The sequence below is a fragment of the Carettochelys insculpta genome, chromosome 2 (assembly GCF_033958435.1).
Source record: "Carettochelys insculpta isolate YL-2023 chromosome 2, ASM3395843v1, whole genome shotgun sequence".
Taxonomy (NCBI): Eukaryota; Metazoa; Chordata; order Testudines; family Carettochelyidae; genus Carettochelys; species Carettochelys insculpta.
Window position 1 is genome coordinate 215,283,125 of NC_134138.1, and position 17,857 is coordinate 215,300,981.

The following is a 17,857-nucleotide window of genomic DNA, read 5'->3' on the forward strand; positions in this document are numbered from 1 at the left end:
GCTGTGCCTGGTTCCCAGATTCTTGGAGCTGAAGGGGCTTCCCCTCCCCGCTGTCATCCTCTCAGCAGCAGCATCCCCCTCGATTCCCCCAGCCGGGGGAAGCTGTGGAGCACTGAAGGGGAAGCCACATGGCTGTCCCTTTCAGTACTCCGTCACCAGCTCCAAGCACTGGAGCTGGGTGCGGAGCACTGAAAGGAGCAGCCCTGCAGCTTCCCCCAGGCTCCAGCCACCTGCTTCCCTTAGCTGGAGCTTGGGATTTCAACATTCGCATTAATATGATGAACGTGTATGCTGAGCTAGTGTAAAGCAGGGGTTTAGTGTAGTACAAAGGTGTAAAGCGTGAGGAAATACAATATGTAAAAAGCTTGTGAACGTCCTGCAGAAAACATGTATCGCATTACAAATCATTGCCTATGCGCGGTTCTTAAAATAGGGGTTACAAAAAGTGTGGTTTGATGATATTCCTAAAGGACTGTCTCATTCACGTGCATTGAGGCTCTTGAATTGAGTTTCTACCAAATTCGGGAAAAAAAAACAGCTTTTCTTGCTATTTTGGTTGATGACCCCTGGTGCAGGTAATCGCTTTCTTCAAAAATTATCAAGGCATATGAACCTGCTAGTTTAAACTCATCTCATAAATCAGAGAAAGTAAGAGTCAATTACTACAATTTAAATGATTATGGTAAAATTGTTTCCAATGAATCTTTAAACTAATCCTTCAACTTTTTATGTAGTGCAGGAGTTCTCAACCTTTTTCCTTTTGAGGCCCCTCCAATGTCCTATAAAACCTCCACAGTTCCCTTTGCCACAACCATTTTTCTGAATGTAAAAGCTCTAGGGATAGCAAACAGGGCATATGCGTGGGGCACCATGTATCTAAATTGCTTAAGCTTCAGCTTCAGCCAATGGCGGTAGGGGTTAGGGCACTGGGCTTCGGCCTCCGACTATGGCACTTCAGCATTCTACCCTGGGCCCCAGCAAATCTAAGGCTCACCCTGCTTAGCAGATCCCCTGAAACCTGCTCATGGCCCCCCAGGGACTCCTGGACATGTGGTAAATCAGGTATTTCACCAGTGGTTGAATTTTACAACTGAGTAAACTGTGTTTAGAAAACAAAGCACCTTCCAGTTTGGAAATGCTGCATAAAAGGCAGCACGCAACGTATTAAGCTCTCTTACTAGGAACAGATGAATTCATTTTTCTTTATTTCAAACCTGACTTAACAGAGTTCAGAAATATGAAACTCAGAATGATATTGGATTTACTCTACCTCACATAAGACTGTAAAGTTGGTTGAGATAGTAGTGAGACGAAACATGAACAAAGGAACAAAAAGGGTTATGAACAGTGGGGAAAAAAACTGAAGATTGGAATGGTAAGCACACTCACCCTTGCAATACGAGCACAACTGGTTCCTAATGTTTTGCTCGTAGGCAAAAACTCATAAGAGGGATGCTAAATTCCTATTAAAATACTTGTAAAAGACTCTGATTAGTTCCAAGTGTTTGGGGTGGCAGCAGATGGTGCTGCTTTTGAAAGGTAAATGAACTTGGGGTTGGGAAGGGGTTAAAGGCTGGGGGCCAGTTTGGTGCCATGCAGGGGTGGTTTAAAACCTGTGGGCGGCTTAGGTGGAGAAGGTGGCAGCTTTGGTCCTCCTGGCTGAAGCAGAGGTACTGGGGGAGGGTGCGGGGGTTGGAACAGGATGGGGTGGGTGTTGGGAGCAGGCTGAGGGAATGCTGGGACTAGATGGGGGCGGGGGGGAGGGCCTGCAAGCCAGGGACCCCACGGCCGGCTGGGCTCTAGCTGCAGGGCTATGGGTCTCCCTGCCCCTAAGCCAGGGACCCCGCAGCTGGCTCCTCTCCAGCTGCAGAGCTGCCGCTCTCGCCTGCCCCCTGCGCTGGGGACCCTATGGCTGGAGCAGAGCCAGCTGCGGGGCTGCCAGACTCACTCCAGCCCCCCCAACCAGGGACCCTATGACTGGAGTGGAACAAGCCGCAGGGCTGCCGCTCTCGCTGCCCCCCTGTGCAGGGACCCAGCAGCTGGCCTGCTGGTCTCGCAGCCCCCCGCCAGCGGCTGGCTCATATTAGCAGGGGAAGTTCACTTGCCTCATGAACATTGGTAGGTATGTGTCTCCCTTGTTTTAACGGGTACTCAAGTCAAGTAGTCATTATACGAGGGATGAGCATACAGGTTCAACCACTGTAGAGCAACACCCTTGGGACCTGACTGGTGCCAAACCAATGAACCTGTTGAACCACAGGAGGTCAACATTGTCTAGCAGCATCATCAAACACTCCCACTGCTTACAGGCCTCTTAGAAAACATTTAGGGGTAAATTACAGCTAAATAACAGCACAGAACACTACCGCCACCAGTCGTGGCTCTCAAACAAGCTTTATGGGACCACAGGAAACTTGGCCACACTCATATGTGGACATCCAGCTAACTAAAATTGTGCAGGACCAAGGATGCTGTGGGCAAGAGTGTACCACACTAGAAAAGAAAGCTTTTACAACTTTCTGACATCCAACCCTGTCAGCTTCACTTTGAGAAAAAGAATTTGAGTTCTCTTCCTCCAAGACTTAACAGACTTCTTTTTAGTTCCCAATCTAAATGGAATCTCCATCCAAAAACAATTTGTTTGAAATGGTAGAGGAGGGCAAGACTTCAGAAAAAAATTCAAGCAGAGAACTCCCATAGAAAATATCGCCATTTACTTCAATAGCACCAAAATGTTATCCAGTGTCAAACAAGATTATTTTTCTATCCTCACACTGCCAGAAAGAATAATGAAACAAACCATTAGAGCAGTCTCACGCTACACTCAAGAACTGGTCTATACACATTTTTTTTTTTTAGAGTTTAACTTATACAGTCTGGCCAGCTAAAGCATTCTAGAGCACCACTAGACATGTGGTTTTTAAACTTAGTAGTTAGGCCAGTGTAGAAGGAACGTAACAATTACTGTCTCAACTGCTCACTTAGTTCACACACAAGGGTTGGACACACTTTTATAGTGTCCCAACGTACATGATAGTGCAGGAGACACCAAACAGGACAAACATTCATGAATTTCACTTTACTAGACATTCAGAAAATCATAATTATAAATGGTTTACATAACTGGTGCAAATCATTCACACAATTAGAAATTAATGCAAACATACGTCTATGTCTTCAAATTGAACATTACTATACTTAGGCCTGTGTGATTTTGTTTGTACAGAAATTACAGCATTCAAGAATTCAGCCTACACATGTTTTGCACTCAAACAAATGGCAGCCAGGTTGATGCAGCTCAGGTCAATCAGCACATTCCTTTGTCAATAGATGCTTCTAGTGTAGCTGTAGCCAATAAGTTTGGCCATAATGTCAGATATATCTATTACACATAGACCATGTCTATATTAGGACCCCATTTCGAAAGGGTGATGCTAATGAGACACACTGGGATATGCTAATGAGGCACTACAGTGAATAATATTCGGTTATAGGAATAAGGGGATTTTGACATCCGCAGGATCCTTTCGAAAAGAACCTCATGTAGACAAGCCGCACACAATCGAAAGCAGCACTTTTGAAGCGCAGCGTCTGCTATTAGGCTAATGAGGCACTGCATATTCATTGCAGTGCCTCATTAGCATATCCCAATACGTCTCATCAGCATCCCCCTTTCGAAAGCGGGTAGGGGGGTGCTAGTGTAGACATAGCCATAGTGGCTCATCCACTAAGGCCAAGCCTTTAAGTAATCCCAATGCTTTCAGTGAGCCTTCTTACATGCTTGAAGTACAGCTGTAAGTGTTTGGACCATTGGGCTTTATTTTGTAATTACCCTTTCCTCTTCATATGCATTCCTGCGCACTTCTCAAAAAAAAAAAAAGTTACCTTCTAGTCACTTGCTGATTTTTTTCTTAAAATTTATTCTTTCACTAAAGACTAAAGAAAGATTTACTGGCTAGCAAAAACCAGATTGCTTCTTCCATGATTTAAAATTGAAATTAGAACTTCTTCGTCCTTCAACACTAGTGACTGCCCATTTCATTGTGACTCTTCAAAAGCAAATTGCAAAAGTTCACTAAGATCTCCAGCAGCAGCATTAAAATTTCCACATCCCTGGCTGTATTGCTAAACTGTTTATTTGTATATACAGACATTTTACAAATATTCTATTAATTTCCTTTCATTCAAATCTATATTATACTGCTTTCATTACTTCTAAGTTGTCCATGTCATCACCTCATGTCTGTCACCCAACTTTATTTTTCTTAAAAAAAATTGTTTTTAAATTATATTTTAATAATTGATTAGGAGTCGTTAAGTACTCTGTCTAGATTAATTTCTTTCCTCCCCTCCCCCAGTATATATGTAACCACTCCTAATTAAAACCATTAATTCATTTTGGTTTTTGCTATTGTCTTCTACTTCCCCTGCCAATCGTACCTGATATTATAAACTCATTTTTAAATTTGCTCTGCTTTTACCTTCAGATCTTTGAAGCATCCTTTAGACAAGCGAACCCAGTTAGTTTTCATTCCCTGAAAGCATGCTCTTGTCAGTTGAATTGTTGGTTAAAAATTGAGCTCCTGAATTCCCTAGAATTTGTCTTCTTGAAATTTACTATCTTTTTTAATGCTGTGGTCTATCAACGGATTGCTTGGAATGAATTTGAAAATGCTTCCTTCATTTTCAAGTAACACAAGCAAATTGAACTACCTCAACTAGTTTTCCTGCTATGATCTGCAGTTAAAATAAATAATAATCAGTAATTCCTGCAATTAAATGCCAAACATCTTGTAACAGTTGTCACTATTTCATCAAGCCTGCTACAAAAATCCTGAAATATTTTAGTCATTTTACAACACCAACATAATGGTGATAGAGGGGGCAATAAGAATTACCCCTGTTTAGTGTAAACTTCCAGCTGCTGAGGAGTTTTTTTGATAGCTGGTTTTCACCCCATTTAATTAATTCTTGAAAAGGGGGGATTATACTTGTTATACAATACACGTTAGTCAGTTACATAACTAACCTTTTGCTCCTTTTGCAGCTCATCACATCTCTGTTTTTCATGATTAAGTTCTTTTTCCAATCTTTCAAGTTGGTCTCTAAGTTGTACAGCATCCTTTTCCAGGGTAGAAACCACCTTTAACAGCTCTTCTTTTTCTTTCATTGTTTTTTCAATTTTAAACTAGAAAAGAGAAAACATCTTTTTCAGGTGATATCCACCCCGCCCCCAGGATTCTCCTTTAAAAATTACAAACTAATATGTATTATTTCCCATCACATCTGGCAAATGCTGGGTGACAACCAGAAGCCAAAACATTAGGACCCTGAAGCTTGCCATGTTCCCTCTCTTCCCTAGTCCACGAAATTTCAAGGTCTATCTTAACTTTGATTAGTACTAAACAATCAATTTCATTGTGTGCCTTACTTACACTCAAGTTTGTGAAATTTTCCTTACTCTTCATTAAATTATTGTTGTTGGTCCACCAGTGCTAGCAATACTGGAAGAGCTATGTAATATCCAGAAGCAGTGTTTTTACAGTGTTATTTGACTTTGCACAAAGAAAATGTCTATATATGGTACAGCAATATTGGGTGAACTTCACCAAATCCCAACGCTAGACTTAGCCAAACTGAAGGAAAAACTGTGTTACGTAAGAAAATGAGACACAGGAATTACAAAAGGACATTGCTTTTTTCTGTGATTTTGGTGACAGGATGCAGAGTGATCTGAATAGCCATTCTCCACTACAGCACAAATAAGACAGGGAAGATAAACTACCCCAGCTAGATACCCTACGCTGGGTAAAGTCCCTTTTATCCCCAATACTTGAAATCCTAAAAATGACTAGGATAGACCTGTAACAATTATGGTTGTGTCTACTGTATGAGAAATTTGAATTTATCATCGATTTTGTAATTCTGGAATTTATTAGTTCAAATTTGACTCTCCTCACCTCCCCACATCCTCCTCACAAAGTCGACTTATTGCTGCCACACAACTGGCAAACATCCATTAATGCAGTAGTGCATTGTGGGAACCTATCCCACATTTCCCTCATCCCTATAGCATTCTTGTTATGCTCGCTGGTCTGACAACTTCCCACATTGCATTTTCCTCTTCCCCCTCCCATGGTAAGCAAACATCCATTTTTCCCCATTGGAAGGGAGGAAAAGTAGGGCGTTCACAGAGATGGCAAAAAAGCTGACAAATGTCTTTCTTCTGTAGCTGAATTCTCAAACTGCCCATCCACTGAGTGTCCCCTCTCCCATCACTGCATCCGATCCCTGAAAATAGTACAGGGACCCTGAAAAGCTTGGAGAGAGAGAGAAGACAGGAAAGTCACTGAAAAGGGTTGCTAAGGGAGAGTCTTGAGCTTCCTGGTGCACTGTCAGACCTCTGTGCACAGGCTGTTCTCTTCACAAATCGGTCATCCACTGAGCATGTCCCCACCCGTCCTCCCATGATTGCATTCAATCTATGAAAATACAGGGACCTGCACTGTAATCTCAAAGTTAGAAGAAAAAGGATAAAAATGTCTAGGAAGAGATTTTTGACTTCCCTCTTCATTACACAGACATAGTGGAATCTCATACACTGAGCTTAATAATGGAAACAGGAATCTCAACTAGTGCCCCCCATCCCCCGCCACGTTTCTGAAGGGGTCAAAGCATGAAGACAGATAGGAAATGATAACGAAAAGACTTTAGAAGGGAAATATTAAACCAGCAGGTTTCTGGAATGGACAGCAAGCCCCAAGACTATTTTTGGTGGGGATGCTGTGGTCTGTGGCTGCAGAGGCTCATGGAACCTTGAAGTAGCTGAAGTAGTTCCCCCCGACTCTTAGCCACTGTGGAGACTTCCCCCGGTGGCTGCAAGCCTCTGTGGTCCCTTCCGGGGGGCGGGGGGGGATGTTCAGTGGGGGGCCAACTGAAGTGGTCCTCCCCCCCACAACTATCTTAGCCTCCAGGGGAGGCTTCCCCCTGGTAGTAGCAAACCCCTGAGCATTGGCCACCGGGGAGACTTCCTCACAGCCGCTGCAAGCCACCGATTATCTTAGCCAACAGGAGAGACTCCCCACCCCAAGCCCTGGGGGGCTGCAAGCACCATTGGTCCCTTGCTAGGAGCATGGGGGTTGGTTCAGTGAGGGGGCCAGTTAAAGTGGTCCCCTCACCTTAACTGCTGGGGAAGACTTCCTCCCAGTGGTTGCAAGCCCTTGAATATTTGTAGCTGCTGAGGAAGACTTCCCCCCCAGCGGCTGCAAGCCCCCAAAATTCTTTCCTGCCCTGGGAGCCCTAAACATGTACAAGCTAGGACATAGTGCTTCCTGGCAGCATGGTCAGCACTGAACGGCAGGCACGTGCTTTGACTGGGTTGGGGGCTACCCATATGATGTGGCTGAGTGTGGGAAAGACACCAAATGTGTGGCACCTGTGCAGCAGTGAAGGGGGTTCGTGCACAAATCTAAACCACTGAGAAGAAGTTTCTTGGAATCTTACGCAAACATGACCTCCACAACAGCCTTGTTGCCACGTGGTGCATTGAGGCAGCGGCTGGCGTCAGGAAGCATAGGAAAAAAATTAAGCGTAGAATCACAGAATAAGAATTAAACTCCCTTCAGGGGATATTTGTAATGGGTAGATATGCTTACAGCGCTAATAGCAAAAAGAGAAAGACATCTCAGACTCTCATACAAACATGACCCCACAGCCACAGGCTTGCTGCTCCAGCTTTGAAATACATGATCTTCCTGTTACCGAATTCCAGCAAACCTGAAGAACAGCAGCCAGAGTGGAGCACTGAGTGGTACTGTGGGTTACATACGGGATGCCTCTGGAGGCTAATAAATGCGATTTTAAGATGTGGTGCTTCCATACTGGCCTTTAATTGAACTTTTGAATTTGAACTTGATGCTATTCCCATCAGGTAATGGCAATATTGTAATCTCAATATTAGTGCACCCAATATCGAGCTAATGGTATTTGAAGTGAAGAAAGACACATGGTAATATCAAGTTAACTGCCTTGAATTCAAATTTATCTTGTAGTGCAGATGCAGCCCTAGATAGGGACACAAAAGCAACAGGAGCTCCTTGGATTATTTATTCACTTGAAAGACAAGGAAGGGAAGCACAAGATGGCATCTATAAATACCTTAACTTTTTGCATTTTGATTACTAGCAAACTGAGCACTTGTGTAATCTTTAATTCATGCATATTACCAGTATCTTCAACAAAACCTACATTCAAATTTTAGGCATCAAAAACTTTTAGAAGTTGCTTAGCTTAAGATTTTATCATGAAGTTAGTTCACCAAGTCCCACAGATAAAACCAGAAATATATCTAAAGAAGAGTATGCAAAACAAATCTGAGTTTCTTGAACCAAACCTCAAGAAGTCCAGCTTTTGTGGTCACCACCAACATATCAGAATTTCCGTCATCCTCCATAGTCAGCAATTCTTCAACAGGAGAAGAGGTTCGAAACTGAAAAGGGGTGCTTGCTCCACGGATCTCACCCTTATGGGTTACATAACAGAACTGGTAAAATTCTCCATCATCATTTGGTAGATAGTATCCTAAAGAAAGAAAAATTTACATTTAAAATGGAACAATTTTACATGGTAAAAAATTAATCATGAGAACTACTGCCAATACACCACTCTGATTCCTATATGCTGGCTTCAGTTAAGCAATATAGCAAAATAAAGTGTGAATTATGGTACTTCAATGGCCAAAAAACACATTAAATGCAGAGTTAAGATTTCTTGGTATTCCTACAGACCACTGAGTTGAACAAAACCAACTTCTGAAAACAAGGAAATACAGATAAAATTGCAACATAGAACCTTGTCTCTGCTTCTTTCAGCAATTCACCTCGTTAACTCACATTCCTTTACTCGGCCAATCCCACAGCTGCTGAAATGTACACTCTCCACTTTCACCTGCATGATTCCATTTAACACTATTACAGGACAAAAAAGCGTGGAAAAAAACTGTCCATGCCACCTTCTCATCCTCTGGGATGGACAGTAGCCAATGTGAATTATCTGCATATATTCCAGGTGAAACCAGGGTGTTAGATGTACCTTCACTAAACAGAGATGACAGTAGTTAGCCCTTAAATGCGTGTTTGTGATGTGTGGGACTTTGTCAAGTCTGACTATCAATGGCTATAGAAGCTATAAAAGGGCTTAAGTTGGAGGCAAGGAAATAGAGAATTGTTTACTAGAAGTTGATTTGGTTCAGCACACAACTGCATAAATTACTGTTAACACCTACCAAAAACGTGTCTTTTTCTATTTTTTTCTGCTTTCTGAACTGAGAAAACCATACCACATCAACTGAACCCCAGGCCTCCCTCACCTCCCCTAACATCCATTACCTGCCCCTCCACTACAACTCTTCTTCTACTCCTCTGCTCCCCGCCCCCACCATCCCCACCTCTCCCAGAAAAAATTAACGTATTTCTTCACCCACCCAGCTGCTAGGAAAATTCCTATTCCTGACTCATGAAGTACAGCATTTCCAGTCATTCACACCATTTTGATTTAAAGGAACCTTAGTTTCAGTTTACCCTTAGTTTTAGTAACTGAAGTATGAGATCACTGCCCACGAGCCTCAACAAGACCTGTGATGATTATCCGTTCATTGGTATCTCTGCTTAACAGTACAATGAAGCAGAACTAAACCAGATTTGGGGCGGGGGGCTTGAAATTTATGACCCCAAATTAGGATTATTAAGGCCACCCTGTACTCCCAACACATACCAAACCTCAAAGCCACTGGATTAACCTTTCCCAGCATTCACAAGAGTCAAGCTTTAAAGCATATAAAATGGTTAGAATAGAAACACTCTGGTCATTTTTCTCTATTGGCACAAGCACAGTTCAAAAAAGGATATTTTCCTAAATACTATTCTCAGTTTGGGACCCCTAAAGATTTAATGAGTGCCACACATAGATTTTGTTAAAATCTGACAGACTAATATCATCTAGCCTAGCATCACGCAATAGTTTGAGCTCTAGCTCTCAGCAAAAATCTAAAGCATATTTAAAAAAAAGACAGTTATCTATTCTGTAACTGGTGTGCTTCGAGATGTGTTGCTCACATCCATTCCAAGTTGGGTGTGCACAGGTGCACTCCCCACATCCCCGCCCCCCCTCCCCATTTCCTTCTTGTCAGCTACTCCAACAGTGGGGAAGGCAGGAGGGTTTTGGAATGGACATGAGCAACACATCTCAAAAAACACCCATTACAGAGCAGGTAACTGTCTTTTCTCCTTTGAGTGATTGCTTATGTCCATTCCAAGTTGGGTGAATACAAGCGAAAGTCCAGGAGGTGGGGTTGGAGCCCCAAAAGGGCTGCAGGACAGCCCTGCCTACTGCAGCATCTTCCCATGCATGCTGTGTCAACGCATAATGTGCTATAAACATATGAATTGAGAAGCAGGTCGCCGCCCTACAGATGTTCTGGATAGGCACCTGTGCCAAATACACCAGAGATGATGTCTGCACTCTTGTGGAGTGTGCCCTAACCAGAGGGGTAGGAACCCCCACGAGCTTTTAACACTCCTTGATGTACATCACTATCCAGGAGGAAATCACCTGGGAGGAGACCGGAAGGCCCTTCATCCTATCAGCAACTGCCACAAAGAGTTGCTGCGTTCTTCTAAAGGACCTAGTCAGGACCATATAGAAGGCCAGTGCCCTTTTAACTTCCAAGGTATGTTAACATTGCTCCCTCGGGGATTCATGGGTCTTTGGGTAAAACAGCAGTAGAGAAAGGTCTTGGTCAACATGAAACGCGGAGACCACCTTAGGGAAACACAGGGTAAGATCTCAGCCTAACCTTATCCTTGTGGAACACTGTGTACTAAGGGTCTACCAAAAGTGCCCTCAACTCAAATACCGTCCTACCTCAGGTGGTTGTCACCAAAAACACTGTTTTGTAACTCAAACAGCAGGAAGCCAGGAATTCAAAGGGGGCCCCCATAAGCTTGGCTAACATCAAATTGAGATCCTCCAGGGACAGTGGTGCCCAAACCTGGGGCTTGATTCTTTCTAAACCTCTCAGAAACCTTTTGAGTAAAAGGGCTAAGAATATACAAGATATTCCATGACCTGGGTGAAAAGGCTGAGATAAAGCTAAGTGCACCCTGACTGAGGAGAGGGAGAAACCCTCCTGTACCAGACCCCATAGGCAATCTAAAAATCAATGGATGGGGTCTTGCGAGGGAGACAGCCCTCTGTGAGACACCAACACCAAAAACCTTTTCCCCTTCACCAAATAAGTCACCCTCATGAAGGGTTTTCTACTATTGGGAAATATTTCCTTTATGGGATCCAAACAGCCCAGCTCCCACTCCTTCAGCCATGGAGCATCCCCGCGGTGAAGGGCAGCAACTGGAGATCAGGATGTTGCAGTCTCACCTCTTGCTGCACTAGCAGGTCTGGCCGGATTGGCAACGTCATTGGCTGCAGATTGACAGGTGGAGGAGGGTCGAGTACCAGTGGGATTTCAGAATTAGGAAATACCAGGAATAAAACCCCAGTCCACTGAACCTGGGAGGAACTTCTTCTATGGCCCCAGTATGCAGGTGGAATTGCAATTCCTGCTGTAACAGAATCTCATGAGAGGGGTCCCTGAAGAGGGACACAAAGAACTGAATACTATATCCCCTCTCTACCATACACCAGACCCACCGGTCTGTGGTGATGCTGCACCACGTATGGTAAAATGGGGATAAGCAAAACAAAAGAAGTGGGGATGCTGGAGTGTGTGAAATTGACTTGACACTCCCAACCGTGCCATCAAAACTGAGGCTTGAGTCCCTGTGGACTTTTTGGTGGCCTTAAGATTGTTGGCCTGAACAAAGCCTGCCCATCCTGTTCTGCCTTCTACTGCCATCCCTTTGCAGCTGCAGAAACTCTTTGCTGCAGACGGGGGTTAAAATGCCTGCGTTGGTCGACAGGTGTATGTAGGCTCAAGGAGAGGAGGGTAGCCCTAGAGTCTTTCCGACTCTGCAGTCTTACCTGAAAATAGGATAGGGTCATCAAAGGGGAGGTCCTGGATCGTCTGCTGGACCTCATGAGGCAGGCCAGAAACCTGCAACCAAGCCCTGCTGCACGTTGCCACACTGGAGGCCATAACCCTCGTGGGAGCATCCGCAGCATCCAATGCTGCCTGCAGGGCTGCCCTTGAAATTGGTTTGTTCACCACCACCACAGCTGGGAAGTCCTGCTTAGCTCCAGGTGGCACCATCTCAGAGAACCTACACATGGCACTGACTGTATTATAAGCGTACCTACTCACCAGAGCCTGCTAGTTAGCAATTTTTAACTGCAACCCTCCTGCTGAATAGGCCCCCTACCAGAGGTCCAAGCATTTAGCTTCTCTATTTTTCAGCGAGGGACCCTAGAACCTTTGGCGGTCTCTATGGTTAGCAGCGTCCACTACCTGGGAGTTAGGTGAGGGATGCGTGAACAAACGTTCTTTGCCCTGGGATGGGAGAAAGTACTGTCTCTCATTCCTGTGGGCCGTAGGAAAGACAGAAGCACGGCTCTGCCAAACCGCTCTAGCTGTAGTGGCAATTGTTTTGATTATGGGCAGAGCCACCCTGGTGGAGCCTGTGGAGGACATGTCCATGACAGGGTCAATTTCATCCCAGACCTCATCCGATGAGCCTGCCACCACCTCATCCAGGGAGGAAGATAATGATAGCTCTTATGCCTCCATTTAGAGAAGGGCAGTAGTGACCGGCTCGGACACTTGGCCCCTCCATGTAAATTACTGGCAAACTGGGGAGCACCATTGGCAGAGCTGGCATAGGCAGCGGCTGGCCAGAACACCCCGCCACAGGTGGCACAAAGAGCGTCATTACCACTCCCTGTACTTGAGTTGGTGCTGGTGCCTGGGCCCGTGCTTGCCCCATCGGCACCGGAAGTACAATTATGGATGGCGCCGGCACTGCAGGGGTCCAGTCCCACTGCGACAGCGCCATGGTTGATGCCGACAAAGTAGACACAGGCAGTTCCACAATCTTTGTTTCAGCAGTGGAGCACCAAGTGATGCCGATGGTGCAGAGTGTGGCGTCAGTGGGACCCCCACCACCATTAAAGGCACTCCAACAGCCTGGCCCTGCATCTCCTGAAATGCCCAGAGGGTCCAGAAGGGCCACTGCTGAGCTGCCTGCGAAGCCAGCTGCCAACCTGTATCATTCAAGTGACAACTACAGCACCTGGGATGGCTATGGTGCAACCTTGGAGTCCTGCTCTGTCCAAACCTCGAGTAAAAGACATCTGACTTGGACGCCTATTCAGCAGCAGATGACCACAGCGCAGCCATCGGAGTCGGCGCCGATGTCCCACGCGCTGAGGACAGTGCCAGAGTATAGGGCACCTCAAACTGGCCCACAGTCTGCTCGGTCAGCACCAAATTTGGTGTCGGTACTGGCAAAGACATGAGCACAGGGGTTGGTACTAGTGTCACATCCATAAACCCTGATCGCTCTGCACCTATCCTCCATAGATAAAAATGGACCCAGCAACGTCATCTGCAGAAGTCCTTGTGTCACTCGAAACACCTCCGGCGTTGAGAGCAAGTCGAATGCCTGCAGGTTCCTGCTCTGCACCAATGGATACGCCACCTGCCCCTCAGCAGTGTGCGTTGGAGCCTTGGACCTGAGGCTGCCCCGCTTTTACTTTGGCAAGCGATACCTCTCGTGCCTCCTCCTCTTCATCGGCACTGGAGACTGACTCCTGTGGCGCCGAGAAGGTGAAGGTGACGGTGACTGCACCTGCTCTCAGCACTAGGGATCCTTAGGGGGCACTATGGTTGACGACACCTGTGCACTGAGGAGGCTCCACTCTTCGCTCCCGCTGGAGACTTTTAAGGCTTAAGAGATGCCTCCATTAAGAGGACTTAAGGCATTGGGCCCTATCTTTCAAAATTCTAGACTTAAAGGCCTTACAAATTGGACAGCCATCATGCAAATGTCCTTCCCTCCAAGCAAATCAAAACAGGCTAAATGGGGGTCACTTTCGGACATACGTTTGCCGCATTTTGAACATGTCTTAAAGCTTGGGGAGCCAGGCATTCCCCAGCGCCAAGACACCAAGGGGAACAGAAAGCCCAGCCTCAGCTATAAGTTAACACACCAAGGCTAACTATCTAGTACTAAAACTATTTATGCTTCTTCAAGAACTATTTACACTACAATAGGCCACTAGCTAAAGAATTGAACACAAAGCTCAAAAATTGAGCAGAGAAAAAGACTGGCAGCAAGGTGAAAAGGAACTGAGTTGGGGGGCGGTGTTGGTTATTAACCTATCTTTTACTCCTCGAGGCACATCATATTTCATAGAAACTCAACCAAGCATTCTGATTTTAGAGGACTTGAAAAAGTCAGTCTTTTAAACAGATGTCATGATGCAACCTTAAATATAGTGGTGCTCTAGCAACATTTGATTTTAGACTCAGAATCTTGAGGCTTAAGGATGAACAGAGTACGTACGCACCTCCTAAATCAAAGTCCAACCCTCTCCTTTGGTAAATAAATCAGTCTCATAACCCTGTTCATAAAACTAGTTCGATTGTTTGCCCCGTTATGGCTACTGATTTAAGAGCTAACATGTCTCCATAAACCAGGAGTAAATTTTACACTGGAATTTAAATCTTCTAATGCACTACTAAATTGTCTTTGTATATTATTTAATTTTAAGTTTCATGGCACACATTATATTTATGCCCATTATACAAGCCTTTCCTAATGACAAGCAAGTAAAGGCAGTACAAGGAAAATATATTACCAACAATTAACTTTTACAGAAAAGTACTGGTGATTTAGAGATGACAAACAAAATTCCATCAGTGAGGGATACCATAATGAGCACTTCCTTCCTTAACTGCAGAAGTGACCAAAGAAAGCAGACTAGAAATTCAGAGCCAAGTTTCTGTAAAGCCTAATTTGTGATGGCCACATATGGTTAACTGCATGCTAGTAATTCATGCTATTAATGACTGTAAGACAGAAAGGAACCTTATACATTAACGTGAGGTTTATACTAAAAAATACAGAACAGCAAAGATTAAACTGCGTTAATGAGCCAATTTCTACAGCTGCCCCAAAACCATACTATTTTTCTTCCTATTAAATTTTAACTGTATTAATAAAATATATATTTTAATTATAGAAGAATTGATAGGCAGATCAGACCACATACCTGCTAGGCACTGAACACATATATTGGTAGATATGGTGCCTGTCCCAAATCGGTTAACACCTAAGAAATCACTAGGTGAGGGGGTTTAAGTCTGTCTAAAGACACATAACCCAGGTTGAAGTGCCTTGGTCATTTATTTAAATTACTCATTTTGTGATACTGCAAATGTGATAGTAGGACAAAAGCAATCTACAATTTTACCAAATTCAAATCTTTAAAGACAAAGACACTCACTATTGATTTTTGCTGTTTTTAAGTGCCAGGGACAAAGACTGCTCCTGCTTGAATGGCTATGACATCGAACAGTTATCAAAAGGCTTAGACCAAGGATTTTAAAGTTTAACTTTATTCCACAGCGTACAACTCGCTTCTTCCTCTCCAGTAACCAATGGTGTCATTTATCGTTCATGCTCTTCATTGTCTAAATCCATCTCTCTCTCTAATCTAGTGGTCTTTCCTTAACAGGCATTAAAAGAACTTTAAAGCTCTCGCCGCATTCCCTTTTAACAGTCCTGGATATTTGGTTTAAATTCACCATTCCAATTATAGCCCAGCATTTCTAGAAAAAAGTAGCTATACAACCTAACTACTCCTGAGCGACAGGTGCAGACAACACTCAACATGATCAAAGAATGGAAAGACTATTTTATGAGAGAAGACTGAAAGAGCTTGACCTGTTTAGATTTATCAAAATGAAAACAGACAGGATTTCATTTCTGTGTACAAATAATCAAAGTCTTATACAACAGAAAGAGAAAAACTACGTAAAGGACAATGTTGGCACAAAAACAAATGACAAATTGGCCATGAATAAATTCAGGCTAGAATTTAGAAGACGATTTCAACAATCAGAGGAATAGCTGACTTAGTCTCTTTTCATAAACAATAAGGAGTGCTGTAGCACCTTACAAAATAACATATTTTGAAGCATAAGCTTTTGTGGGCAAAGACCCGCCTCATCAGATGCATGAGTGGGAGTTCCAGAGACCCTCCTCTAGAGCACCCATTCATGCATCTGACGAGACGTGTCTTTGACCACAAAAGCTTATGCTTCAAAATATCAGTCAGTCTAATCAGAGTGAGATTCAGAAACAATTCCCAAGTAGAAGTTGTTAGGACGAACAACTTGATTGGTTCCGAGAGACAGCATAACAAATTTATGAGAGGAACTGAATAAAAAAAAGTTGCCTAAAGTGATGAGAACAGGACTCTGTAGCTCTAGGAATGACAGGTGCCTTACAGTTTGTGTCTTACATTCTTAAAATCTCATGCTTCAAGTCATCAGCTGGTCATCTGTTGATCTTCACAAGACTTGGTAATCATTAGAGCCCTGCGCAGATTCAAAATTTGTATCCCCATGCAATCCACACACCATAAAAATGGTCTGTAGATAGTCACAGAGTTGCAGGGCTTTAAGATTTAACATTTGGATCTGCAGCCATCCATGAGCCACAAAAATTGTCCATGGATCCCTGCATCACAAAGATCTGTGGATTATACAGTAGATTTACAGGTCTCTACAAATCTTCTTCCCTTGAACTGCATACATGGCCATATAGTATTACAATAGCTACTCAACATCTCACGCACTGACATCTAGGCCCTCATTCTGTCAGAGCCCATGACAACTCATCTCAGCAACAAGATACCGTTTGGAATCCTTGAACCATCAGGGAAGACCAGTGAAGAAAGGGGTGCAGGAGCCAGGTCTCTGGAGGAAGTGCAGCCAGCACCTAGGTTCTATTCTGCCTGCTCGAGTCCATAGCCGCTTCTCTTGATGACACAGAAAACCTCAAGCCAGGAGAGATGGGGAAGGCAGAGTTCAAGGAAACCATTTAGGTAGGACGGAAGAGCAGGGTCCCATCCTGAGGCACTGGGAGCTGACTGCAGGGAGGTTAGTCCCCGCCATAGTCAACCGGATGCAAAGCCAGGTGGTGCTGAAGAGAGCCCTCAGCAACTTGGGTCTGCAGTGCAAAGGAAGGTATGGAGGGCCATGCCACCACCAGTGCTGGGATAGGGGAGTCCCACTGGCGCGTTTCAGGCTCTGATGTCAACTTCTGCCTTGGATCTTCGGATCCAAAAAGAGGAGCAAAGCTAGCTATGGAGCAGAGGGGGGAAGATCTCCCCACAAGAAAGCCCTTGAGACAGCATGGATGAGAAATAAACAGAATGGGGAGGAACTGAGGCTTTTGGGAAGAAACAGCAGAGGAATTCCCAGAAGGGAAGGCAGGGGCATCTGCCTTCCTCAGTTTATAACTGTGTGCAGTTTTCATCCCTAAAAACTTTTTGAAAGTTAACAGGTATCCAAACCACTGACACATATTCCTGTATATTGTAAATGTATGCATATAACTGAAATGTCACTTTGCCCTTTTAAATGAAAGGTAGAAGAACAGTTTTTTTGTTTTTTTGTTTTTTTTTAAAAACAACAAAAAGGACACGGAGAAAATTGTAGTGTTCAGTGGACTCTGGACCTCACTCAAACAAAGGGATCGTTTCTCCCAAATAGTTTTCTTTTTTATATAATTCTGAGGTTTGTCATGACTCAGGAAATCACCTTATCAAGCGCAGAAAAGCTTCAGCTTTGGGCCTTGTCCAGTGGATCCCAGCCTTTTCAGTAACATGACACACT

At 44.2% G+C, this 17,857-nt stretch overlaps 1 protein-coding gene across 2 annotated transcripts in view; it reads right to left on the reverse strand.

The window, feature by feature from the left end:
• Positions 1-17,857, reverse strand: part of TAX1BP1 (Tax1 binding protein 1) — a 112,516-nt gene that overhangs the window by 59,883 nt on the left and 34,776 nt on the right. For both annotated transcript variants that reach the window (XM_074984571.1, XM_074984572.1), the window contains exons 4-5: positions 8,393-8,580; positions 5,030-5,188 (exon numbers count right to left, since the gene is read on the reverse strand). In XM_074984571.1, the coding sequence (XP_074840672.1) occupies positions 5,030-5,188; positions 8,393-8,580 (347 nt within the window). The remainder of the gene's footprint in view (positions 1-5,029; positions 5,189-8,392; positions 8,581-17,857) is intronic.